This window comes from Castor canadensis, chromosome 15 (assembly GCF_047511655.1).
Source record: "Castor canadensis chromosome 15, mCasCan1.hap1v2, whole genome shotgun sequence".
NCBI classification, from domain to species: domain Eukaryota; kingdom Metazoa; phylum Chordata; class Mammalia; order Rodentia; family Castoridae; genus Castor; species Castor canadensis.
Window position 1 is genome coordinate 16,975,986 of NC_133400.1, and position 26,759 is coordinate 17,002,744.

The following is a 26,759-nucleotide window of genomic DNA, read 5'->3' on the forward strand; positions in this document are numbered from 1 at the left end:
GGGGGGGTGCGGTGGGGGGGGAAGGGAAGAAACCATAAAGACAGGAAATGTGTCCTGGTTGCTTCCGGTTCTCGGTGTGGCCCACGCCCTCGCTGGTCTGGAGGAGAAGTGACGCTGCTACTGGGAAGATGGCGGCGGCAACTATCCCAGCTTCCACTACGGCCTCGGCCAGGGCGACAGCCACGGCAGCAGCTCTCGGGGAGGTGGAGGATGAAGGGCTCCTGGCGTCGCTGTTCCGGGACCGCTTCTCCGAGGCCCAGTGGCGGGAGCGGCCCGATGTGGGCCGCTATCTCCGGGAGCTGAGCGGCTCGGGGCTGGAGCGGCTGCGGCGCGAGCCCGAGCGCCTGGCCGAGGAGCGGGCGCAGCTGCTGCAGCAGACGCGCGACTTGGCCTTCGCTAACTACAAGACCTTCATCCGCGGCGCCGAGTGCACCGAACGCATCCACCGCCTCTTCGGCGACGTGGAGGCGTCCCTCGGCTGCCTGCTCGACCGCTTGCCCAGCTTCCAGCAGAGCTGCAGGTGCGGCGGGCCTGGCGCTAAAGGGGTCTTAACTGCGGTATCTGACACTTCGGGTGATAGATACAGCTGACACTTACGTAGCGCAGACGTGTGTCTCTCTGCCGAGCGCTTTAATAATCCATTTAAACCTCACAACAGACTTCCAGGTAGGGACTGTAATTCCCATTTTGCAAATGAGGAAGTTGAGACACAGAGGATAGGGGTTTGTACAAGAACACAGCCAATAAGTTTCCAAGTCAGAACTGGAGCCTAGGAGCTCATCCCTACCCCTTAGGGACATTGTATTGAATTTTTAAAAGAATCCATGCAAAGCATGTATCCTTGGGTCTGACATAGGTACCTCTATAAATGTCAGCTTAATATATGTGCACATTCGTGTAAAGACACACACACACAAACCAGCTCAGACCGGACGTCATCTGCTTCAAAACATCCATTGATAAGAACTTGACAAGGAAGTTCTCCCATTTGCTGGCATCTGAACCTTTATCTATCAATCACTTACTAGTGGCGTGATCTTGAACAAGTTCTAAACCTGTCTGTGATTAAGAGTTTTCTTTCCCGGATGCTGATGGCTCACGTCTGTAATCCTAGCTACTCGGGAGGCAGAGAACAGGAGGATTGAGGTTTGAGGCCAGCCCATGCAGTTAGTGAGATCCTATCTCGAAAGTAACCAACACAAAAAAGGGCTAGTGGAGTTGCTCAAGTGGTAGAGTGCTTGCCTAGCAAGTGTGAGTTCAATCCTTGATACTGCCAAAAAAAAAAGTTTCCTCAAGTATGATAGTACTTACCTTATAGGTCTGGTGTGAGGAGTAAATCAGATAAATCCAGCCCAGTACCCACCCACTTTATACTCAGCTTGGAAGTTAGCTATGGTTTGGGTGTAGAGCAGTGAGGGACCAACATTTCCCTGTTTGCTTGGTTCTAGGAACTTTGTGAAGGAAGCTGAGGAAATCAGCTCCAACCGCCGCATGAATACCCTGACTCTAAACCGGCACACTGAAATCTTGGAAATACTGGAGATTCCTCAGCTCATGGACACCTGTGTCCGCAACAGTTATTATGAAGAGGCCCTGGAGCTTGCAGCCTATGTACGCCGACTGGAAAGGAAATACTCCTCCATCCCTGTCATCCAGGTAGCCAGCTTGCCCAGAGAGCACTCAAGCTAATGTTCTAGCTATTAATTCTATGATTGGAACTGAACCTTTAGGTAGAAACCTTTGCATGTTTCACATGCGTGAAACCCAGGCAGCCTTCAACAAAAAACATTCATTCGTCAATTTGAAGACACATGTTAATCATGTGCCAGAATTGACCTAGGTATTGGGGATATAGTGTGAACAAAGCAGTCAAGGTTGTGAGTCTCATAAACTTTACATCTAGCAGAGGTCCAATAACTGACATATAAGTAAATAATATGATAATTTCAGTTAGTGATGTCTGAAGAAAATAAACCAGGGTGGGCTTGCAGCATAGTTCAAGTGATAGATCATTTGTGAGCCCCTGGGTTCAATCCCCAGTACCACAAAGAAAAAAAAAAAAAAAAAACAGGAATGAGATGGAGAGGAGGTAGTGGGTTACTTTAGGCACAGTGGTCAGGAAAAGCTTTTCTAGAGTGATAACATTTTAAATAATGAGAGGAGCCAGTCACTGAAGATAAGGGGAGAGAGCAAATCAGAAAATGGAAGGACCAAATAAGGCTGAGGTGGAAGAAGTTGACTTGTTTAAGGGATCCAAAGACAGCTAGTATTATGAGACTGTACTGAGCAACGGTAGAGCACTAGGAAGCAGATTAAGCTAGACAGCCAAGCCCGACCTGGAGGCCATGGTAAGTAGTAACGATTTGTGTGTGTGTATGTGTGTGAAATTGAGATTTGAATTCTGCTTCACACTCGCAAAGCAAGTGCTGTACCACTTGAGCCACACCTCCAGTCTGTTTTGTTCTGCTATCTTGGAGATGGGGTCTTGTGAACTATTTGCCTGGGCTGGCCTCGAGTTGTGATCCTCCTGATACACACCTCCTGAGTAGCTGGAGTTACAGGCATGAGCCACCATCCCCAGCCAATTTTACACGTGTTAAGCAAGAGTTACACAACTCCTGACAGCTTTAGATGTCAGGAGAGCATAGGAATGTTGTTCTACATTATTCAGGATTAGTGGAATGGGTCCCAAAGACTGTCTTTCCTGACACATTGTGACTTACTCCCTGCATTGTCAGGGCATTGTGAATGAAGTGCGCCAGTCCATGCAGCTGATGCTGAACCAGCTGATCCAGCAATTGAGGACCAACATCCAGCTCCCTGCCTGCCTCCGTGTCATTGGCTACCTGCGGCAAATGGATGTCTTTACCGAAGCTGAGCTGAGGGTGAAGTTTCTTCAGGCCCGAGATGCTTGGCTGCGCTCCATCCTGACTGCCATCCCTAATGATGATCCTTATTTCCATATCACAAAAACTATCGAGGCCTGCCGAGTCCACCTCTTTGATATCATCACCCAGTACCGAGCCATCTTCTCAGATGAGGACCCCCTGCTGCCACCTGCCATGGGTGAGCACACCGTGAATGAGGGTGCCATCTTCCATGGCTGGGTGCTACAGAAAGTCTCACAGTTCTTACAGGTGCTGGAGACAGACCTTTACCGTGGGATAGGTGGCCGCCTGGACTCTCTGCTAGGCCAGTGCATGTACTTTGGGCTGTCCTTCAGCCGTGTAGGGGCTGATTTCCGGGGCCAGTTGGCTCCTGTTTTCCAGCGGGTGGCCATCACCACTTTCCAGAAAGCAATTCAGGAAGCAGTGGAGAAATTCCAGGATGAAATAAACTCCTATACCCTCATCTCTACTCCAGCCATCCTGGGCAGCAGTAACGTGCCTGCTGCCATGCCAGCCACTCAGCCAGGGACTTTGCAGCCACCAATGCTGCTCTTAGACTTCCCACCCCTTGCCTGCTTCCTCAACAATATTCTGGTTGCCTTCAATGATCTTCGGCTCTGCTGCCCTGTGGCCCTTGCACAGGATGTGACTGGGACCTTGGAGGATGCCCTTGCCAAGGTGAGTGCATTCGTTGTCTTTACTACCCTGGGCCTCCTTTGGTAACAGGAAGCCAGATTTTTGTTGGACAGGTTTGGCTTTTTGTTAGTATGCTTTGGTTTGGTTTTTTGGCAGCACTGGAGCTTGCCAAAAAGTTGGCAGACTCTACAACTTGAGCCAAGTCTTCAGCCTGTTGGACTAATTTTTGTAATAAAGCAGTATATTTCACTGTGGTGCTTACTAATTTAGAGAGGTTCACTAATTTTAGAGGTTTTGCAGTTGACAGTCTGGTTAGTCCCCTTAAAGGGGACAATCCTAGAACAATATGAAGTGGCTCAGCTGTAGTGATAATTCAGTAATGAACTTGTTTTCTAGTGCTTTGTAACAGATCCCAACAAACTTAGCAGTTTAATACAGCACATTTATTATTGCCCAGTTTTTGTGGGTCAGGAGTTTAGGTGCAGTGTCCCTGGGTCATCTGCTCAGGGTCTCACAGGTTGCATTCAAGGTGACAGCTGGATCCTGGTGTCATCTGGAGCATGTGGCTCCCTTTCAGGCTCATTGAAGTTAGGTTTCATTCTGTACAGTTGCTTAAATTGTAGCACTGAGGCTACAACTTCTATAGGCCCACTCCTCCATGGGCAGTTCACGACATGGCTGTTTCTTTCTCAAGGCCAGCAAGAGAGCATGTCTGTTTCAAAAGGTTCATTTGACTAAGTCAGACCCACCCAAGATAATCTCCCTTATGACTAATTCAAAGTCAAATGCTTCATTTTCCTGGATCCATCACAGTCACAGGCCAGCCCCCCTGAGTTTTCAGACCCATGTCTAGGGAATTATAATTCCCTATAATTTCATGATTCTGCTCCACTGGAGCTGGAAACTGATGGTAATGACTTAAACAGGCAGGTCATAAATATATCAGTGAAGTGACATAATTGGGAAGACTGACCACAATTCTGAACAAGATAGTAATATAGCGTATGTTTGGAATGACATTCTTAATGAAAACATGAGGGCTGCATGTTTGTGCCACAGTGATTGTTGGCGTCTTTGTCTCATAGGTAACTAAAATAATCCTGGCCTTCCATCGAGCTGAGGAGGCCGCCTTCAGCAGTGGGGAGCAAGAGCTCTTTGTCCAGTTCTGCACTGTCTTCCTCGAAGACCTTGTTCCTTATTTAAATCGCTGTCTTCAAGTTCTTTTTCCACCAGCTCAGTTAGCACAGACTTTAGGTAAGAGAAAGGATTTTTTTAACTACCTTATTGATAAGTAATTCACATAACTAAATAATTTACTTATTTGTGTAAGTCAGTGTTTTTTTATTTGTTTTGTTTTTTAAGTAAAGGTACAGGGGTGTACAGCCTTTACCAGCATCCAATTTTAGAACTTTTTTTTCACCCCTCCCCAAAAGATCCCTCATTTGATAATCATTCCTCTGTGGTACCCTTAGCCCTGGCAACTTTTTTTTTTGGTGATACTGGGGTTTGAACTCAATGCTTCGTTCTTGCTAGGCAGGCATTTTACCACTTGAGCCACACTTCCAGTCCCTGGCAATGCCTTTGTGTAATGTAGCTCATGCCCCAGAAATGGAATCATATACTACCCTTGTATCTGAGTGGAAGAAACCAGCCACAAAGGAACCCTACCTGTTGTGATTCTCTTCATATGAAATGTCCAGAGAAGCAGTTTTTAAAATATTTTCCTCAGTGTGCTTTCTGTTCCCTTTTGGAGTTGGGGTGCTGGTGGAAGGAGGCTATAGCTCCCTAAAGGATAGGGAGTCAGTGATCTTGATGACCACTAAGGTCATCATAGCGCTGTCCCTGGTGGCCTCAGCCTTTCCCTTGGTTCTGTCCTAGGATGATTCCTGGCTCAGGTACCACCCACCCTCTGCAGAGCAGCAACTCATTACCTTCCTAGGCTTGCTTTACAGTATAGCTTCCTCTCCCGTATATCACAAAGGTGGTTTTTGCTGGATTGAAGTATGTAATTGTGCCTCCTCCTTAAGTGTTTTTTGTTTGTTTGTTTTTACTGTAACCTGGGTAGTGGATCTTATTAATGACGTCTTTCCATTATGCTTTCCTACCACTTGGACTAGGCATTCCACCCACCCAGCTCTCCAAGTACGGAAACCTTGGGCACGTCAACATCAGCGTCATCCAGGAGCCTCTCGCCTTTATCCTGCCTAAGAGAGAGATGGCCTTCTCTCTAGATGACCAGGAGCTAATGCCCGAGCTCGCGGCTCCAGCCCCGGAGCTTCCAGCTGAGGAGCCGAGCCTGGAGCCCGCTGCAGCAGCCGCGCCGGAGGAGCGGGAGCCCGGGGAGCCGCAGCGGGCCGAGCCGCCTAGCGAGGGGCCCTAGTCAGACGGTCGTGCGGGACAGCTGCCGGGGGAGGGAGAGTCGCTCCCGGGGCTCTTGTGTGTGGGTGAGATGAACAATAAAGTTGACGCGTTGTGACCTGGCCGCGGCCCTCACTGTCGGCAATTCCGGAAGGCGCGCGAGAACTACGCTTCCCGGCGTCCCTGGCGCTCGGCCGACCGCCGGGAGGAAGCGGCAGCGGCGCCTGTTGCTGCGGGCGCGCGCCATGGGCTGGCTGTTGGGCGGGCTGCTGCTGCTGCGGCTCGGGCGGCCGCGGGCCCCAATGGGCCGGGAGCAGGCGCGGGCCTGCAGCTCCTCGGCGGCCACCGACGGCCTTGAGGGTCCCGCGCGCCGGCGTTCCTACTGGCGGTACGCGCGGCGCCTGCTGCGGGGAGCGCCGCAGCCACCGTACCTGCACGTGTGCCAGGTTGGGGACCCAGCGCTGCGGACCGTGGCGGGCCCGGTGGAGCCCGCGCAGCTGGCGGGGCCCGAGCTGCAACGGCTGGTGCAGCGGCTCGTGCAGGTGATGCGGCGCCGGCGCTGCGTGGGCCTGAGCGCGCCGCAGCTGGGGGTCCCGCTGCAGGTGCTGGCCTTCGAGTTCCCCGAGGCGCTCTTTGCGCGCCGCGCCTGCGCGAGCTCCGCCAAATGGAGCCCTTCCCGCTGCGCGTGCTCGTGAACCCCAGCCTGCGCGTGCTGGACAGCCGCCTCATCACCTTCCCCGAGGGCTGCGAGAGCGTCGCCGGCTTCCTGGCCTGCGTGCCCCGCTTCCAGGCCGTGCAGATCTCAGGTGCGGACGGTGTGGGCTGGGGAGGCCGCGGCCCGGAGCCCACCGAACTCCAGGACAGCGTAGACAAGTGGGTGGTGGCTCTGCGGAGCCTGCCGCCCGCTGGAGCGAAGCCGTAGTCGGTGACAGACTGGTGGGAGGTGGGCCGTGGAGGGCGGTGTGGGAGGTGCCCTCTCTCTCATTCGCTGTGGTACCCAATTTTGCCCAACCCAGGGCTCAAGCCATTCTACATCCGTCCTACCACAGATGTCTTGTGGCATGTGGTTTTCTGCTGGGGCTGGGATGAGTATTCCTCTGAGCAGTCCGATTGCTCCAAAGAGGGTCAGAAGGTCAATAGTGTCCATTTTTGCTGTACCGGGCTGGAATACCTTTGATCGCACCTAACCCTTGAGAAGTGAGAGCAGTGTTCAGAAGGAAAGCACCTTAGCAAGGGAATTTCTCATCCTGACCCATAGTGAGCCCAACAACCGAATCAGGAGAGTTGGGAACCAGGCTGAATACTTGGCAATGGCACAGTTGAGGCATCTTTTCTAGGAGAGATAGGAGCTGCTGTCTATATTCTTTTCTGATATTTATTAAATAGGCCAGGGCAAGAGAACAAGGGCATAAGGTTGAGCCTGAAGCATTCAGCACATCCCCATCTCAGCCAACCTGTCACTTCCTTTGCAGGGCTGGACCCCAAAGGAGAGCAGGTGGTATGGCCGGCCAGTGGGTGGACAGCCCGAATCATCCAGCATGAGATGGACCACTTGCAGGGCTGCCTGTTTATTGACAAAATGGACAGCAGGACATTTACAAACGTCCACTGGATGGAGGTTAATGACTAAACCATTTGTGCTGGGGCTGAGGATCTGGAAAAACAAGATGCAGACACCAGCTTAAGCTGGGCACATCTTACTTGGCTTCAACTTGGAACTGGCTCAGCAACATGTGCTGGGTGGAGTTGGAGGATGATGGTAGAAATGTTTGCTTCATAGCCAGCTTTGGATAGAGTACTGCTACTAGCTTGAGGAATGCACACTCACTGAAAGATATTTTCTGACAATTTTATATGGAGAGAAGTGGGACAAGTAAATAACTATTCTCAAGAGAAATGATTTCATGAGACTTGCATGATCTACCTCCAAAGCCAAGATATGATAATAATGCAGTCCCCAAACATCTGAAAGCTGGTTTTAAAAATTCAGGTAGGGCTGTGGTTGGCCAGTCTTTCCTGAGTTCTTTTCACAAAAGGCTTGTGTGTGTCTGACCTTCAGAATCCTTGGTTCACTTTGGACATCAATTGCTGGTGGAAGTGAAATACAGGACAAAATAGTCCCAAGTCCAGGAAGTGTGTAATGACATATTTAAACAGACTAGATACAGTAGGTCTCCACCTTGTAGCTGCCATGTTTAACAGACTTAGGGAAGATTTGGGCTATTTCTTAGGCAGCTGTGTTTGGCTCATTTGAGGGGAAGTCTTGAAGCAGGTCTGGGGGCAGAGATGATAACTGATGGGGGTAGTGAGTCTCTTCCTATCACAATTAGGACAAAAACAAAGCAGAACTGGTGCTTGCTGGTCCCTAAAAACAAATTAACATCAAGCTATTAGAGATTTATCAAGAGGTGATAGATCTCCAGAAGTGGTTTATTTCATTTTTATGTTGAGGTTTGAGAGGTTTTTTTTTTTTTTTTTTTTTTTTTTGGGTACTAGGGTTTCAACTCAGGGCCTTGTGCTTGCTAGGCAGGCACTCTACCATTTGAGCCACTCCATCAGCCCTTTTGGCTTTAATTTTTGTGGAACTGAGGTTTGAACTCAGGGCTTTGAGCTTGGAAAGCAGGCACTCTACTGCTTGAGCCACACCTCCAGTCCTTTTTGCTCTAATTATTTTGGAGATGGAGCCTCGTGAACTTTTTGCCTGGGCTGGCCTCAAACTGAAAGCCTCCTAATCTCAGCCTTCCACATAGCTAGGATTACAACAGGCATGAGCCACCAGCACTGGCTGAAGCAGGTATTCTTACAAAAAAAATCCTCTAAATCAAAGTACACAATTGATAGGAAGTACAGTTAAGTTGTTTATAGAATGTGTTTTTAAAATTTGTATTGGTGTTTTGAGAGACCAGGTCTTACTTTGTAGCCCAGGCTATCCTTAAACTCACAAACCTTGAGTCTCAGCCTCCTGAGGGCTAGGACCACAGGTGTGTCCCTCAAGAAAGTTTTAAACAGTGTTTGTTTACACCTACCACTCTTCTCTATGGCCTTCTCTGGGAGGCTGTGAGGCCAAGCAGAGCAGGCTATAGGTGCAGTCAAACTTTGGAATCATGACCAAGCACTGCCCCAAGTTTAGAGACTTAGCCATTGGGGATGTTTGTAGAAAACTCTCGTTTACACTGAAAACATGGGTCTTTATGAAAGTTAGAATTTAGTGAGCCTCCTCTCACATGGATAGTAGTCACAAGCCCCAGGAATGGTATCTGAACTTTCTGGTGCTTTTTTTTTTCTTTCTTTTTTGGCAGTACTGGAGCTTGAACTCAGGACCTCATGTTTGCTAGGCACTCTACCACTTGAGTCACTCCCTCCGCCAGACCTGTGTGTGTGTGTGTGTGTGTGTGTGTGTGTGTGTGTGTGTGTGTTGGGTATTTTTAAGATAGTGTCTCATGAACTAGTTGCCTGGGCTGGCTTCAAACCATGATCCTCTTGGCTCTCTGCCTCTGAGTATCATGTATGATTACAGGCATGAGCCACAGGCACATCTTTATAGTCTTCAAAGGTTTACTTTGTGATATTGACCAGTAACAACAAATCCTTACATTTCTAATAAAATCTCTTCTACCCAAGGTAGGTATCAGTCACAAATACCTCACAGACAAATCAGCATCTTTGTTAGTGGTACTGGAGTTTTAACTCAGCCTGGCACTTGCTAGGCAGGCCCTCTATCACTTGAACCACTGTGCCAACCCACAAATCAGCATCTTGAACTAATTGAAAGTTTTAGAAATCAGCTGCGTGGTGAAAGCCAACATAGGCAGAAGTTTAGACCAGAATCCCATAGTAGAGAAGTGACTTTCAGTGAACCTAATTAAGGGAGGAAATTCCTCTACACACACTGCATGTTTAACAGAGCTGATGTCGGGTCATGTGCTGACAGCTCAAGGCATTGGGCCTTGGCTTCAGTCCCAGGTGAGTTCAGCATCAGTAGTAGTTTCTGTTGCTGATCATGGAGAAAGACAAATGGAAAGGCAGGTGTCTGTGGACACACTTAACTAGAGCCATGAGGATGAGCCATAACAGCCCTGAAGCTTCTTACACCTGTGGCTGACCAAGTGTTTAAGCAGTGAAAATGAGGAAGCAGGTGAAAAAAGAAGCAAGGACCTTCTGACTCAAGGTAACTGGAAGTAAAATTTAAAAAACACTCAACTAGCTGAAGTGAAGTTCTATATATGAGGCAGTTTCATATCCTGATTTATATTCCAGAATTTAGACTTAACTGATATTGAGGCACATACAAGAAGATCATGTGATCACTCCCAAACGACGAAGATCCTAATCACAGTTACTATAGAAGTGTCCTCCGGATGTCACGTCCATGAATGCCACAGGTAATGGGGGTGGAGTGTGGTTGGAGGTGCCTAACCCACCAGCATTGGAGAATAGCCTTGGACCCCGTCCTTTAAGCTGTTGATCAAATGTTCGAGTCAGCAATCACTCCTAACCAGAGTAAAGAAAACACAGTGCAAGACCAGTATGATCAAAAAGGTGACCATGGAATCAGTTCTGGCCCATTCATGTTTTAGAGATAAAAGAATTGGCTGGGGTGTGGCTTAAGTGGTAGAGTGCCTGCCCAGAAATCATGAGGCTCTGAGTTCAAACCCCAGTACAGCAAAAATAAAGATACAAGAATTGAGGTTAGGCATATAGTTCACTGGTAGAGTGGTGCTTAGCAGGTGCAAAGGCCTGAGTTTAATCCCTAGCACCAGTAAAATAAAATACAGAATACTGGTTCAAGAGGAAGAAAGGCTAGAACACCTCCTTCACAGACTATAATCTTTTATTTCCTATGCCAGGCCTTTTATGTGTACAAGTAGGATAGCCTCTACTGTGGATGCTCTGTCACACAGCATTTCCAGGGCTATCAGGAGGCACCAATGCTAGTGGCCGCCTCACAGGTAACACAAATGGATGGAGGACCCCTTCTGAACAGGGCTGCTCCTGCTCAGTAGCAATTGATAGGCTTTCTCATGGCAATGCAGGCGCAGCATAATCTTTGGAAGCCAGAAATCTGAATTTTCATATCAACTCTTGATTTTTAAGTGCTGACAGCAGGCCAAACCAAGTAGCTATAGGGCATGTCTGGCCCACAGGCCTCCTAGTTTGCAGTCTCTAATCAGGACACTGGACAACAGAAAGAGCTGTCCAGGTGCCTTAAATACCACAGCCAAACTTCAGAGTCTTAGGGCAGGGGGCTTTGCCACCTGACTGGAGAGCAGGCCTGAGAGTTGTGGCAGGTGGTGAACATTTCTACTTCCTGCTCTGCTTAAGAGAGAGCAAACCAGAAGGTCTTACTGGAAGTAAGAGTGGCCTTCAAAGAGCCCAAAACAAGAGTCAAAGATGAGATCAGTCTGGTGACTCAAGAAGGGAAAAGGATTTATTAGACCATCTTCAGGCCAGGGACCCAGGACAGAGGCTGGGTTCCGTGTTCTCACACTCAGCAGAACAAAAGGCAGCTGTGAAGACCCGCCTGGTTGCTGTCCCTCCTGACTGAAACAGCCTTATGCTCACAGAAGCCATCTCCTGCATGGAAGACCTGGGGCCCTGGATGCAAACCTAGGAGGGTGGGAATGGCTTTTCTTACTCTCCATCAGTCTTTTCACAAGGAGCCAAGTTGGGGAGAAAAGGAGCAGGGGGCTGAGGCCTCGTGGCTCCCACTCCTTGACGCTTCCAGGTGATTTTATCTTTATTTATAAACAAGACAAATCAAAGCAGCATTAATTTGGAGGAACAAAAAAGGTTTAAAAAAAAAAAAGACACAGAGGGCAGGGGAAGGAGTTGGTGAGCATCCAGGAGAGAGAAGCAGGAAGAACCAGTATCCACCATGTGCTGAAGGCGTGGCAGAGTGCCTTGGTGGCTGCAGAGGCCCTTCCTTCTTGCTCCCCTGCTGGCAGCCATACAGCACAGGGGATGCTGCAGTGACTTCAGGATTTGCCCTGGAGCCCTGTCTGGCCAGACATAGGGAGTGCTGTGGATTTGCCCCAATCAACCTCCCACCTTCATCATCACCCATGTGAAGAAGCGTTTAACTCTCCTGTCCAAAGTCCTCTGAGAATTTCTTCACTTTGAGGAGGTCATCTGCATTCACTGTGGGCCGAGTGGTGGCCAAAGACCGCAGCATGTCCGACTGCAAAGACAAGTACATACTGCTGAGAAGAGCCAGGCTCTAGATCCTTCATCTCTCCTTGACAGCTGTGCTGTCCAGGGTGGAAAGAAGCCCGCCTCCAAGGTCACCCCCAGTGTAAACCTCCCTATAGTTGCTCCACTTCAATCTGCCAGGGATTGTCTTCTCTCCCAAGGCAGGCCTTTCTCCCAACTCAAAGAATCAATGCTTTGTGGTCTTGTAACTCCAATCAGTAGCTCCCTTAGTTGCACAGCAACAGGGCAACACCTGTCAGAACAGCACAGACACTGCAACCAGCAAGACTAGGAGACATCCAGACTATTCTAGCAAGAGGATGCCTTTGCCTCTGCACGGGGCACAGGCACTGCATGTACCCTGACAAACTTTTACTGGTTCCTTCTGGACAAAATAAGCCAAACCCCTAGAATGACAGTCACATTATCTTCCTACCAAAGAATATAAAGTGCTAATGCCACTATTACCTCTGTCTTGAGCCCCCACTGAATCATGGCAGGAGTCTCAGCTACCCACAGCCACAAAGGCCAATCTGTTTTGGAGGGCCATGATAGCCCAAAACACAGAAGAGCAGTTTTTTGTTTTGTTTTTTTTGTGATGCTAGGAATTAAACCAAGGGCCTTGCACATGTTAGGTAAGTGATTTGCCACAGTGTTACATTTGCAGCTGAGAAGCTCATTTTCATTCTTAGACCCAGATCCCCCAATTTTCTGGGTCGTGTGTGGTTCTTTCTTCCAACTGGTCACTTACCATGCAAACCACAGGCTCTAAGAGTTTGTCCCCGGGAACATCCATCCAAGTCATCTCTATAGCCCCAGGGTCTCCTGGTGAGCATGGGGTCAGAAGGTCATCGATCACAACACTAGGGTTGGTACGAGAAGGGCCACAGACCTGAAACCAAGCAGAAGTTAGACAGATAGGCTGGCATGGCTGCTGTTAGCATTGGGGTTAGCATTTCTAAGGATGTCCTGAAGAGGAGGGAATGGTAGGCTTTCTAGGGCAGAGTTAGAGGAGGGACAGGCACTTTTCAAACTCTGACTAGGTGGCCTAAGTGGCTTGAAATCTGATTAAAGAGGCTTAGTGACAATTTTACCTTCCAGCTGCTGCTCTCCAGATTCTTAATTTGTAGCCCCAAATTAAGGAAAGGGTGCCTCCCTTTCCTCACTAAGGCCAAAAAGTCTCATGAACCATGAACAGAGTCATAACAAAAATGTTTTCCCCACTGAATTCTGCTGTACTGGCAAAATACCTGCTACGTATGCCGACGTTCCTTGCCCATACTACCGCCTGTAACTCCTATGGCTTGTCCTTTAACAGGGCAACTTGCCCACCCCTTAAGCCTCTCCTATGCTCTGTTCCAGCTCCCCTCACCACTCTCTATGGAACTGGCATTTTTTTTTTTTTTGTGGTATTGGGGTTTGAACTCAGGGCCTCATGCTTGGTAGGCAGGCACTCTACTACTTGAGCCATTGTCTCCCCTACTCGAGGGAAAGCTTCTGGAGAGTTTTTGTCTGCCATGGTTACGAATGTCTCCCCAGCACCTAGGACAGTGCCAGACACAGGAAGACACACAGCAATCTACTAAATGAGTGGATGAATCCTTGCAACTGGGAACTTGACATCTGACACTTTTCGAACATTTAGACAGTGTTGGCTGAGGAGGCTACAGAGCTGTGAGTGATGAACCATCCTCTGGTATCACACTCAAGCAAGAACTGGAGAGAAAGTGGGTAGGTACCGCCCACCTTTGAAGCCATGGGTATACTGGCACCTGCCCTTGTTCTCCAGGAGACCATGAATCTCTGAGCAGCCAGGGAGCTGGCAAAGAAAATGGATCCCTCTATTCTGGTGATGCTGTCTAAGCAATTTCTGGCCACTCACCTTCTTGAAGTGTGTGGCTGACTGTACTTTTCTGACGGGCTGCATGAGGGAGTCCCGCACGATGATGCTGATGTCTGCGCCCGAGTAGCCTTCTGTCTTCCTGGCCAGTTCATGGATGTTGGCATCCGTGAGGTTGTGAGGTGTGCTCCCCAGATGCAACCGGAACATCTGGGCACGTGCAGCTTCCTCTGGCAATGGGATGTAAATACGTTTTTCAAACCTAGAGCGCCAATCACAGAATGATGTTAATGGAAGTAGGGGCATGGAGATGGAAATAAGAGCTTGGTCTAGGCTTGAACTTGACTTCTCTAAGGGCTTTGCTCAACCAGCAAACCCAGGAGGATTCCAGAGAAATGGGGTCAGGTTGTATCCCAAGGGCTGCCAGACACAGGTCACTTGGTTAGAGGAAGACCTACCTCCTTCTAATGGCCGAATCCAAAACCCAGGGTATGTTTGTGGCACCAAGTACGAGAGTCCCATCATTGTTATTTCCTACTCCTGTGGAGAAAGGGAGACACAGATGCCAACTCTGAGGGCACTGGCAAGGGTTAGTCAAAACCTATAGTATGGGCTTCCAGGGCTTTGTTGAGTCGTCACCAGAAGCCATCCCTGTGCTACCACTGACAGGGTCCCAATTGAAACTAAATCATGTCCTGGTCTGGCTTTGCCAGGGTCAAGAGATCTACAGTGATGCCTGTCCTAGGAGGGACAGAATGGATACATGGCAAAGGCCTCAGGAATATCTCTGTGATGAAAACCCATGAAAGGCTGGAGGAGACGTGTTCCTCCTCTCTGCCAAGGACAACTGAGTCCAGCCACAGCTAACTAATGAAACCCTGGGTTGGCTTTCAGGTAAAGACAACTAAGGGGGGACCTGCCAATGGCACACACCTTGCATCTGGACTAAAAACTCCGTTTTGATCCTTCGGGCAGCTTCGCTCTCATTTTCATTTCGGGACCCGCAGAGGGAATCCACCTCGTCGATGAAGATGATGGAGGGCTTGTGCTGTCTGGCCAGCTCAAACAGGTTCTTGACTAGCCTGGGAGAGTGAGAAAGGGTCAGAACCTGGATGCTCCCAAACATGCCACCCAGGGGCCCAGCTACCACTTCTCTTGCTTTTCCCATAGGAAGGCTGAAAGGTGGTGACGGGGAAAATGGTGCTGACAAGTCCTTTGGTGGCAGTGTTCCAAGAGGAAGCACATGCCTTGGCATCAGCCTCAAAGCCTGGGTACCCCATTCATTAGCTCTGGACTTAGGACAAATCATTTCCTTTCCTCTGAGCCTTGGTGTCATCATCTGCAAAACAGGAGCCGGCATGGGGAATCAGCTAGCTGTATAAAATGCCCCAACAGGGCGATCAACTGATAGGCAGTTATGGTTTGTTCCTTTCCCATTCCTTTTTGTTTTTGAGACAGCATCTTATTATGTAGCCCACACTGGCCACCAATTCACAATCCTGCTTCAGCCTCCCCAGTGCTGGGATTATAGGCATACCCAAATCTGATTTTCTCTTCCCTCCTTGAGTACTTTATTTCTCCCAAGCTCCCTTCCAGTTTCACTGGTGTGTAGGACAGTGTCCCAACTGAGAAGCTAGCAAGATCTTGCTCTCCTGGCTACTCTTCCTGAATATCAAACAGGTGCTCCTCTGGAAGGTGACTCCAAGGGTCAGGAAAGCTGGACCACCAGCAGCTTCCAGGGCTGCCAACAGTGCATGGTGTGCTGGCTGACTTACTTCTCACTCTCCCCCAACCACTTAGACATCAGATCTGAGGAGGACACAGAGAAGAAGGTGGAGTTGTTGGCCTCTGTTGCCACGGCTTTGGCCAGGTAGGATTTCCCTGTGCCAGGAGGTCCAAAGAGCAGTATCCCTCGCCAAGGGGTACGCTTGCCTGCAATAAAGAACAACTGAAGTAAGCTTCCTGCCTGGGGAAAGGGAATGAAGAGAAGTAGGTCTTTAGTCTCTTTAAATTCAGTAGGAAGAATAAAGTTCTATAAAACAATTGGTTCTAAGAGCAAAGGAGTGAAGGGAACTAAATGCCTGTGGGGAGCTCAAACTTTGCCTTTATTTATGACCCCCATGTCCCTGCTAAGTGACACTGGCTAGCTGGTTCCTGATGCTGCCCAACAATACGATGGCCTACTCAAAGTTCTAATCACAGAAGTAATTTTGATGCTAGCAAGAAGCCAAAAAGTAAAGGCTGGGGGGTGTAGCTCAGAAGTAGAGTGCTTGCCTAGCATCTGCACAAGGCCCTGGGTTCAATTCCCAGTACTGTAAATAAGCTGAGTAGATGATTGTGGTGACCAGACCCTGGGGCCTCTCCTGACAGAGACATGGGAAGGCTGAGGTCGTCCCTCTGCTGGCTGAGGATACTGAGGCCATGAGAACATCTGTTCTGGGACGCTTCAGAGGCAGAACCCCAAGATGGCTCCCTCAGAAACCTGATATTTTTATGTCAACTCTCACCTGTGAACAAGTGTGGGAATTTAATTGGCAAAATGACAGCTTCTTTAAGGGCCTCTTTGGCCCCCTCCAGCCCAGCTACGTCATTCCACCGTATGTTGGGTTTCTCCATCACAACAGCACCTGCAAGAGAGGGAGGCTGACCCAGAACCTGACCCGTGAGCATGAGCCAACCCAACAGAGGCCCATGTCACCTGTCCTCCCAATGCCACGGGGCCTTGGGCTTCTTACCCATCAGTTGCTCTTGCAATTTCTTTTTCTCTGGATTATCTCCTTCACTGTCACTATCACTGCTAGGAAAGGAGACATAAAATCACAAGCTGGCCCTCCAGCCCAGGAGCAAGGAGACTCTGAGTGGGGCCAGCTCTGCCCCCAGCACAGTAGGTAAGGAATGCTCCCAGCTCAGCACCAGTGAGGGACTGGTAAGCAGGAACCTTGAGACCTCAGGGTCTCAGTCTCCTCTGGGAAACTCTCATAACCCACAACCCATCCTTGTTCCTTCATGAGGGAATAAAGATAGGGCTTCTGAGGGAAATGCGCTCTGGCTGGACTTAAAGAGCAGCCATAAGTGAACATAGGTGTCAGGAACCGTTCACACAGACTTGGAAACAGCATGTGGATGTGACTCTGAAGCAGCTCCAAAAAAACAAAGGTAAAATTTTAATTTAAAGGAGAAGCTGGGGATGTAGCTCAGTGGTTTTGTGTTTGCCTAGCATGCTTGAGGCTCTGGGTTCAATCCCCAATACCACAAAATAAATAAATAAATCAATTTAAAGGAAGAACAGGGGACCGTGCTTTCATCCCAAGAGCTAGCTGCTACGCAGACATCATTTATTTGCATCTGCAGAACTCTCTTATCACTCCTGAAGACCCTTGGCTTCTATCTCTTGTACTAGGGAATCAGACCAAGAGTGCATACTCTCTGTCCAGGAGAGCATCTCACACACATCCACCTCTCTCCTAGCCCCATGACCTCTGGACCCTCAGAACCTTCCCTGGCTTCCAGGATGTTCCTGGCATTTATGTTTAGCTGAGTGGCATTGCCATGGTGGACAAACTCCAGACCTAAGGTCAGAGGTGTGGAAAGACCCTTGACTGTGAGATCAGAAATACAGGCCCTGGATGGGGGTTATGTAATACATCATGTCTTATCTCTGTGACCTTGTCTAGTCTCTTGCCTCGCTGAGTCTGCTACCTCACATGTAAGGTGAAGAAGATGCTCCTTTATGACAATAGCAGCTTGTACTCATCGAGCACTTTCTGCGTGCAAGCTGGCTTCTAATTCTAAGGCTCTACCTACATCCTGTCATCTGCCCTTACAGCAATAATAGAGACACAGTTCTGTCAACTTTCCCTGCTGAGACAATGAGACTGGAGAAATGGGGTCAAGGTCACATGGCAGAGCCAAGATTCCACCCCAAGAGTTAGGCTGTAGAATCTAAGGCTTGTAACCACAGCTTTTCTGTCCAGATCCAAGAAGCCACCGTTTCTGTGAAATGCGTTGGCATTACTGTTATGAGAAGATCTCCGCAGGGAGGGGCCATGGGAGCCCAAGACAGCATTGGCATCAACGATGACAGTGACACATGGGGCAGACCCACGCATAACGGTTCCAGTCCCCTCGCCATATGCTCCAGCAGACTCACCCCTTGCCCTCACTCTGATTCTCTTTGACTGGCTTCTTGCCATGCTTCTCTTTGTTTCGTAAGTAATCTTTCAGTTTCTCTGCACGGTCTAGGTACTGCACACACTTGGCTCGAATGCTCTCCTTGGCCTTGTCGCTGTGTGCTTCATCTGCAAAAGGGGAACCAGAGAGTGGCCCATATGAGCCCCATGTGCCCACCTTCCCTCCTCTCTTGGGGCTCTGCAGCTTGGGAGGACCCCAAGTGCAACTCACACTTGATAGCGTGGAGGAAATACTCCACAGCATGCTGGTAGAGCCGCAGCGCCTCCTCGTAGTTCTTGGCTTTATCCTCTTCTGTGGCTTTTGTCACCAGATCAATGGCTTTCTGGAATGGCAAGGCAAAGAGCTCAGTGCTTCCCAGGAGATCCAGAAAGCTTTTGGGGGGGTCACAAGCAGCAGGAGGAGCTATGATGAGAGTTGGTGCCAGGCCTGTGCATTTACTGGTTGCAGGCCATTATGTTGCTCTACTTTTCTGACATCAGCTAAAAGGGGCTTAAAAGGAAGCTTTAAAAGACAGCCATCCTCCTTTACAGAGAGTTCACATAGTTGAAAGCAACCTTTTCTCCCGGCCCACTCCATAGCTCAGTAAGTGGAGACTGACCTAAAATCTGGGGCTCCAAGGGCAAGTCCACAGGTCTTTCTCCTTCACTGCCCCAAGGGAAAGAGAACTGACTGAGCTGAGAGTCTGCTGAGGGGAAACACCAGAAGCAATTGATTGCTGTGCTGGCTTAGCAAGGAGGCCAGAGACTGCACTTGCCCTCAGGGCCAAGAAGGGCTGGACCGCTAGGAAAGTCCTTCATGGACCCAAGAGTTTCCACCTGAGAGATGGTCCTAAAGGCAACAACTTGGGCTGGTGGAGTGGCTCAAGTAGTAGAATGCCTGTCTAGCAAGTACGAGGCCCTGAGTTCAAATCCCAGTGCCACCAAAAAGAAAATGTTAAAGTCAACAATTTAAAGGCCCAACACACCACACTAAGCTCAAAAGGAAGATAGTTTTCTTAAATTGCCTACATACACTTCACCCCTTGCTTGGAGGGGAGGTTTAGCCACATGACTCCAAGTTCCAGTAGCTCCAGGAAGGAAAGTGCTTGCTGACTCCAGAGCCCAATATGTATGGCCAGTTGGGGGACTGTCCCCTGGACCTTCTAAGAGGCCTGTGGGAGTAAATGATATATTTGGGAGGCTCATAAGCCCTGCAGATAGTTTTAGAAACTGCATCTTCCCCAACCTGCTATGCCTGGTTGCAATTCTCTATCTGGTGCAGTCCTAGAGGCCTTGGCAAGCAGATCCCATCACAGACCCAGTTCCAGCCACAGCAAACAATAACTTCCTGACCAACTCTTGGCAGAGCCAGGGCATTTGTTAAGCCTATATTGTCAGTAAGACGTCTCTGAAAGAAAGGCACAGAGAGCTCAACATACTGCTAGGCTGGGTTGAGGCAGGAGAGGCTGATGTTAAAGAAACTCATCAGGACTTTGATCACATGATAAAGCGAGAGCACACAACGGAGGTGTGAGGATAGGTAAGACACCTAAAAAATTAGCTAGCATTTGTTGCCCTCAACGCAGAGAAACTAAAACAAATACTTTAAAGCAACTGAGGCCAATAGGAAAAGGGGACCAGGAACTAGAGAAAAGGTTAGTTCGAGAAGAATTAACTTAGAAGGTAACACACATGCACAGGAAATCAATGCGAGTCAACTTCCTGTATAGCTATCCTTATCTCAATTAGCAAAAACCCTTGGTCCTTCCTATTATTGCTTATACTCTTTCTTCAACAAAATTAGAGACAATGGCAAAATAGTTTCTGCCAGGTATTGAGGGGGTGGGGGAAGAGAAAGGGGGCGGGGGGGTAAAGGAGGCGGTGGGGGAAGGGGGGAGAAATGACCCAAGCATTGTACGCACATATGAATAACAATAAAAAAAAAGAATACAGGAAAGAGTAGGAAATACTCTGGAGTTAGTAGGTATAGGTAAGAACTTTCTCAATGAAACCCCAGCAGCACAGCAACTAAGAGATAGCATAGATAAATGGGACCTCATAAAGCTAAAAAGCTTCTGTTCATCAAAAGAAATGGTCTCTAAACTGAAGAGAACACCCACAGAGTGGGAGAAAATATTTGCCAGCTACACATCAGACAAAGGACTGATAACCAGAATATATAGGGAACTTAAAAAACTAAATTCTCCCAAAACTAGTGAACCAAAAAAGAAATGGGCAAGTGAACTAAACAGAACTTTCTCAAAAGAAGAAATTCAAATGGCCAAAAAACACAGGAAAAAATGCTCACCATCTCTAGCAATAAAGGAAATGCAAATTAAAACCACACTAAGATTCCACCTCACCCGTTAGAATAGCCATCATTAGCAACACCACCAACAACAGGTGTTGGCGAGGATGCAGGGAAAAAGGAACCCTCTTACACTGCTGGTAGGAATGTAAACTAGTACAACCACTCTGGAAAAAAATTTGGAGGCTACTTAAAAAGCTAGACATTGATCTACCATTTGATCCAGCAATACCACTCTTGGGGATATACCCAAAAGACTGTGACACAGGTTACTCCAGAGGCACCTGCACACCCATGTTTATTGCAGCACTATTCACAATAGCCAAGTTATGGAAACAGCCAAGATGCCCCACCACTGACGAATGGATTAAGAAAATGTGGTATCTATACACAATGGAATTTTATGCAGCCATGAAGAAGAACGAAATGTTATCATTCGCTGGTAAATGGATGGGATTGGAGAACATCATTCTGAGTGAGGTTAGCCTGACCCAAAAGACCAAAAATCGTATGTTCTCCCTCATATGTGGACATTAGATCAAGGGCAAACACAACAATGGGATTGTACTTTGAGCACATGATAAAAGCGAGAGCACACAAGGGAGGGGTGAGGATAGGTAAGACACCTAAAAAATTAGCTAGCATTTGTTGCCCTTAACGCAGAGAAGCTAAAGCAGATACCTGAAAAGCAACTGAGGCCAATAGGAAAAGGGGACCAGGAACTAGAGAAAAGGTTAGATCAAAAAGAACTAACCTAGAAGGTAACACACATGCACAGGAAATCAATGCGAGTCAATGCCCTGTATAGCTATCCTTATCTCAACCAGCAAAAACCCTTGTTCCTTCCTATTATAGCTTATACTTTCTCTACAACAAAATTAGAAATCAGGGCTCCCTCCTAGACACTAATTCACCTAAGAGTACATTAGATTTTTTCTGGCAGGTTGGATCACATGCAGGAGGCCTTAATTTCAATGGAGAGAAACAGCTTTGTATAACACAAGGGTAAGGCGACAAATAAAACTGCCGGCCCTGCCACATCTCTAGTAACACCTATGGCAAAATTTGAGGATGAAAGAAAAAGGTAACAAAGATGTATAAAGAGGGACGAACTTTTTCTGTAAAGGATCAGACAGAAAATACTTTAGGTTTTGCCAGTCCTACAATGGCTGTAGCAACTACTGAACTCTGCTTTTGTAGCACAAAAACAGCCATAGACAATAATGTAAATGAATGAGCTGGGATGTGTTCTAATAAAACTTTATTTATAGGCACCAAAATCTGAATTTCAAATTATTTTCACGTTATGAAAATAAGCCTGAGCCAGGTGCCTATAATCCTAGCTGGCTGGGAGGCAGAGATCAGGAGAATTGCCAAGCCAGGCAAATAGTAAGATCTATATGAAAAATACTCAACACAAAACAGGGCTGGTGAAGTGGCTCAAGTGGTAGAGTGCCTGCCTGGCAAGCATGAGGCCCTGAGTTCAAACCCAGTTCCACTAAAAAGAAAGAAACCTATGACATTAAGTCAAAGAACGCAGTCACAAAGTGAGACAGATGGCAGAGGCTGAAGCAGTAAGAGTGCCTGCCTAGCAAATATGAGGCCCTGAGTTGAAACCCCAGTATTGATCCCCCAAAAAAGACAAGAAAAATGCCCAAAATAGGCAAACCTATAGAGATACAAAGTGGATTAGTGGTTGCCCACGGCTAGGAGGGACAGAGGGTTGGGAAGTGATGGTGAAGGGTATGTGGGGTTTCTTTTAGGGGTGATGAAAATGTTCTTAAAAGCTGCTTTTTCTGAGAAGTACTGACTCCTCACTTGGGCACACAAGTTAACTAAAAACAGGAGAAAAGCTTGGCATCCCTGTCTAATTTGTATCTGTGTCTTCTGCCCTGAGCCATTCTCTCCTGCAGTCACTTTGCAGCCAGCTTGAAATCCAGGAAAGATGGGACTACCTGTGTCAACTGACTATTCCAACAAGGCCTCATGTGACCAATTCTGAGACAGTGACCTGCCAGACCGCCTGTGACTGTTACCTGCCACCAGAACATACTTATGACTGGGACTGTTGAATAATTATGCATAACTCACCTCCCACCCCAGATTCTTCCTCCTGTTTACACCAAAAGCCAAGTGTCTGTCTGGAGAAGATGGCTGAAGATGAGTTGCACTGCTACCTTTCCACTTCCCATGGCTGCCTGGGTGGTATAATAAACTCCCTTTCTCTGCCCTTCACCATTACTCTTCTTTTGTATTTGGCATGTTGGGGTGAGTGGCCAGACCTGACCTAAGAAACTCAGAAGCTTAGGCCTGAGGCCTACAACACACATATTGTATGATTACACTTAAATAAAATGCCCAGAATAGCTGGGCACCAGTGGCTTACACCTGTAATTCTAGCTACTCAGGAGGCAGAGATCAGGAGGATCGAGGTTCAGAGCTAGCCCAGGCAAACAGTTTGTGAGACCCTGTCTCAAAAAAACACACTACAGAAAAGGGCTGGCAGAGTGGCTCAAGCAGTAAGAGTGCCTGCCAAGCAAACGTGAGGTTCTGAGTTGAAACCCCAAGAGCTGCCAAAAAAAAAAAAAAAAAAAAAAAGTGACTGCACAACTCTGTGATTATTCTAAAAGCACTGAATGGTATACTTTAAATGGATAGATTGTGTGGTGTGTGTTACCTTTTAATAAATAGCTGGGGTTTTTTGTGTGTGTGTGTGTGTGATACTGAGGTTTAAACTCAGGGCCTACACCTTTATCCACTCCACTCCACTCCACCAGCTCTTTTTTATAATGGGTGTTTTTTTTGTTTTTTGTTTGTTTGTTTTTGGTGGTACTGGGGTTTGAACTCAAAGCCTCACACTTGCTAGGCAGGTGCTCTACTGCTTGAGCCATTCCACCAGCTATAATGGGTGTTTTTGAGATAAGGTCTCACGAATGCCCGGGTATGGCTTCGAACCTCGGACCTCCTGATCTCTGCCTCCTGATTAGCTAGTATTACAGGCGTGAGCCACCAGCGCTTGGCTAATAAAGCTGTTTTAAAATCTAAAAAACATTTTTAGCTCACAGGCCACATTGTGTCCAGGCAGATGGGATCTGCAGGCTGATTAGCTCACTGCTATGGCTTTGGACTCCATCTAATTCCTGCCCAGTAACCCCAATTTGTTCCATGCCTGTTCCTCCACCTGAAGCCGTCTTCCATTCCCAGGCATCTGAATGCTACCCATCCTCTGACGCTCTAGCCAAATGCTCCTTGTTCCATGAAGTCTTACCTGACTCCCCCAAGCGGTGGCATACTGAGCACTTTGGACATAACGCCCCTTCGTTAAGAAAGCTTTCGCTGAATTATTCAATCTAGAGCCATGTCACAACAACCCTACCCCTAGGGTATAGCCCCATTTTAAAGGCAGGAAATCGGAGATTCCAAGATCAAATGCCTATCCCAAGGTCACATGCTGGTGAGCAGCAGAGCCGGGATTCAAACTCGGGCTGAGGCTTGAGCGTGTTTGTTATCTGACTTGGATGGGTCGGTCCAGCATCCAGGTGGGTCACCCCAGCACCACCCCGCTCGACCTGGGGAATGAATGAAGGATCGCTGGCCCCGAAGAGGGAGTTCGCAGGGGGCTGGGGGACTGCCAGGGCCCGCGGCAGGTGGAGGGAGCGAGCGTCGCGCTCCCGGCGACCAGAGGGCAAGGCCGAGCTCGCCGCCGGCTCCATGTAGCGGCCTCTGGGCTCGACCAGCCGGGAGGGCCAGGCGCACGGGGGTGAAGACGCCCCTCAGCCCCCAGTGTTCGAAAAAAGAAACGGCGGAGGCGGGCCGCGGCGGCCGAGCGGAGGCCGCGAGGCCGGGGCTTCGAGGAGGCCGCCCGCTCTCCAGCTCCGCGGTCAGCAGGCCCTGTCGCACCGCCTTCGGCCTCCGCAACCGGGCCGTGCCGAGCGAGGTACCTGGAGGGTTGACGTTGTCATTTCATCTCCTGGGTCCGCCCCACACCCCGCGGCGCTGCTTGCGGCCTCGGACCTGCCCTGGGGAGCCGAGGTGCTGGGTCTGGAGCGAGGAGCCCGGTGGGACGGCTCTGGGCGCGGGCAGGGCGGCCGCTCGCAGCCCGAGCCGAGTCGGAGGGCGAGCGAGGAGCGCGGCCCAGAGCGGTGGGGCCCAAGCCGCGCGGCTGCCCCCCGGCGGCCACGGCCCGCACTGCAGCCTCAGCTTCCACTGCGGCCCGGACTCCGGAACGAACAGGGGCGGGGCGATGGGCGTGGCTAGAGGGCGGGTCTGGACGAGGGGCGGGGCCAGGCATAATCCGGAAGTCCTGGACCCCACTTCAGTAGAACAGCGCCTGTGGAGCGGTGTGCTAGCACTGTGAACTTGAACTCCCCAGAGCTTTGGTTTCCTGATGTGTAGTAGGGTATGATAATCGGAACCTGCCTTGTCTGGCTTTTAGGAGAGTAAATGAGCTAGCTGAAGTATACACAGTGGGCCCCTCGTAACTGTTACTATGCTAAACTATACTAAATTGTCTAAAGACGGTTTATAGTTTTTAAATATTAATTCTTTGCTAGAACCAGTGAGGCTCCAGGGAGGAAGTCTCTGATGCTTGGGTGCCAAGTTTGAGACGTCACAAAAAATTGGTAGGGGTTTGGGGGTATGGCTCAAGTGGCACAAGGGCAAGGCCCTGAATTCAAACCTTGGAACCACCAAAAACTTTTTCTCTTTAATTTTTTAAAAATTTTCTTTCTTTTTAGTACATATCGAGGTAGAGACCAAGAAAGTTTCTTAGTAAAGAAAAGATAGTACACAGCCCAGACAGCACTTGGATGGGCATGTTCTGCATCCAGTACCCCAACACCGCCCCTCTCCACCCCGCTAGATTTAGGGAATGAATGAGTGCTCTAATATCATGGGTATTTATAGTGAAAAAGTGAGTTAGGGGGTTGGCTTATATTCTCTTTACGATGAATCTTTGCTGTGGACACTTGGTATACATTTAATCAGTTCTGCTGTTAACACTTTTATCATTTGGGCCCAGAGATATCAAGGTTAGTCTGTTTTTTAAATTTGGGTCATTATGACATAGATGTCTTCAGCATCCCTTTAAACAAAGGATAAATTTTATCAGATGCTCCTTTCAAGACAGGTGTCCATCCTTAAGTATTTTCCTTTGCAAACACTTCTGTGATCAAATTTTTTTCCTTAGGATAAGTGTCTTTCTTTAAGATATTACTGCTTAGTTCCCAGAGTATATTAATTACTTGGACAAGTGGGCAAGGTCAGAGGATAAGAGCTGCCTCTTTTTTTTTTTTTTAATGTTGCAGCTTAATGAGGGAATGAGAAGCTTAAAGCAAAGAAAATAGTGCTGGCTTAATAGTGTTTATTTCTGAATTCCTGGCTCCTGCTTCTCATTTTCCCTCATCTGTCCTTTCTCACCCCTTCTATTTTTCTTCTTAGGAAAGTGATAATTTTGTTTGTTTGTTTTTGTTTTCCTTTTGTGGTGCTGATGGAATCCAGGGGCTCTCTCAAGTTAGGCAGACATTATCTACCTCTGAGCTACAACCCCAGCCTTGAAAGTGACTTTTTTTTCTTGTTTTTCGACTGGCCTCAAACTCATGATCCTCCTGCCTCAGCCTCCTGAGTGCTGGAATTATAGATATGCACCGCTGTACCTGGGGGCTTTACACAGGTGAACTTCAGCACAGTAGGTTGGTTGTTCATGATTTTTCAGTATTTAGTAGGGACCTACTATGTGTTGGGCTCAGTGGTAATTTCTGGGAATAAAGCAATGATCATAACAGTTCTAGGTGAGCCTATATGAGAAAAATGTTCATCAGGAGATAATAAGCATGTTGAGGCCCATGTGTGAAAGGACCCTGTGCTATGTGAGCTTCTAACAGTTACCTCCCCAAGAGAGGGGCTTGGGAATGCTCCCATCAAAATGGAGGTTTTTGCTTGTGTTTTTGAGACAGGGTCTTGCTATGTAGCCCAGCATGACCTTGAACCCATGCTTTCACATCCTCCTCTCTCTTTTTCTTGTAGCACTGGGGTTTGAACTCAGGAACTCACCATTGCTAGGCAGGTATTCTACCACTTGAGCCACTCCACCACCCCTACTTCATTCTCTTGAGCAGCTAGGATTATAGGTGTGTACTGCCACATTCCGTTTAAGTGGAGTTTTTAGAGATGAGGGAAAGCGAATTCCAGGTTGATGAAACAATTTTCAAGGTCCCCAGGAGACTGGAAGAAGAATCAGATGGCCAAAGAAAGTTAAGTCTGTTGAATGGATGTTGGTGAAGCAGGGTTTCACTTGAAATCAGAGTTTTAGGCCTCAGGCCTAAACTCCTGGAATTCTACCTGTCAGGTTTGGCCACTCACCCCTATATGCC

General features: G+C 48.4%; 3 protein-coding genes across 5 annotated transcripts; 2 read left to right on the forward strand and 1 right to left on the reverse strand.

Annotated features, from left to right (window-relative positions):
• Positions 1 to 65: 65 nt before the first annotated feature.
• On the forward strand, positions 66 to 6,004 carry Cog8 (component of oligomeric golgi complex 8). The gene is made up of 5 exons (XM_020175312.2): positions 66 to 520; positions 1,449 to 1,656; positions 2,739 to 3,566; positions 4,610 to 4,778; positions 5,642 to 6,004. Exons 1-5 carry the CDS (start codon positions 129 to 131, stop codon positions 5,902 to 5,904), a joined length of 1,860 nt encoding a protein of 619 aa, XP_020030901.2. The 5' UTR covers positions 66 to 128; the 3' UTR covers positions 5,905 to 6,004.
• Positions 6,005 to 6,100: 96 nt separating this feature from the next.
• Pdf (peptide deformylase, mitochondrial) lies at positions 6,101 to 7,782 on the forward strand. Its single transcript, XM_020175313.2, is given in 3 exon segments — positions 6,101 to 6,515; positions 6,518 to 6,688; positions 7,355 to 7,782. Coding segments are annotated over 3 exon segments (717 nt in total). The 5' UTR covers positions 6,101 to 6,127; the 3' UTR covers positions 7,513 to 7,782.
• A 3,510-nt stretch (positions 7,783 to 11,292) lies between these two features.
• Vps4a (vacuolar protein sorting 4 homolog A) lies at positions 11,293 to 24,537 on the reverse strand. 3 transcript variants are annotated; one of them, XM_020175317.2, is made up of 12 exons: positions 24,330 to 24,536; positions 18,313 to 18,424; positions 18,062 to 18,209; positions 16,647 to 16,708; positions 16,419 to 16,538; positions 15,687 to 15,843; positions 14,845 to 14,993; positions 14,370 to 14,451; positions 13,954 to 14,173; positions 12,823 to 12,963; positions 11,931 to 12,060; positions 11,293 to 11,489 (listed from the first exon to the last, which is right to left on the reverse strand). In XM_020175317.2, exons 1-11 carry the CDS (start codon positions 24,348 to 24,350, stop codon positions 11,959 to 11,961), a joined length of 1,314 nt encoding a protein of 437 aa, XP_020030906.1. In that variant the 5' UTR covers positions 24,351 to 24,536; the 3' UTR covers positions 11,293 to 11,489; positions 11,931 to 11,958. The 3 variants fall into 3 exon arrangements, with proteins under 3 accessions (XP_020030906.1, XP_020030907.1, XP_020030905.1); XM_020175318.2 differs by having other exon boundaries at positions 11,293 to 12,060; positions 16,647 to 16,705; positions 24,330 to 24,537; XM_020175316.2 differs by having other exon boundaries at positions 11,293 to 12,060; positions 24,330 to 24,535.
• Between the last annotated feature and the right edge of the window lie 2,222 nt (positions 24,538 to 26,759).

Coding starts and splice junctions, on each gene's coding strand:
- Cog8 (XM_020175312.2), top strand. CDS start 129: ATGGCGGCGGCAACTATCCCAGCTTCCACTACGGCCTCGGCCAGGGCG. Junction 3,567..4,609: donor TGGAGGATGCCCTTGCCAAG/GTGAGTGCATTC, acceptor TTTGTCTCATAG/GTAACTAAAATAATCCTGGC. Junction 4,779..5,641: donor TCAGTTAGCACAGACTTTAG/GTAAGAGAAAGG, acceptor CACTTGGACTAG/GCATTCCACCCACCCAGCTC.
- Vps4a (XM_020175317.2), bottom strand. CDS start 24,350: ATGACAACGTCAACCCTCCAG. Junction 16,709..18,061: donor AATCAGAGTGAGGGCAAGGG/GTGAGTCTGCTG, acceptor CTCCTTTCCTAG/CAGTGATAGTGACAGTGAAG. Junction 16,539..16,646: donor ATTGCAAGAGCAACTGATGG/GTAAGAAGCCCA, acceptor CCTCTCTTGCAG/GTGCTGTTGTGATGGAGAAA.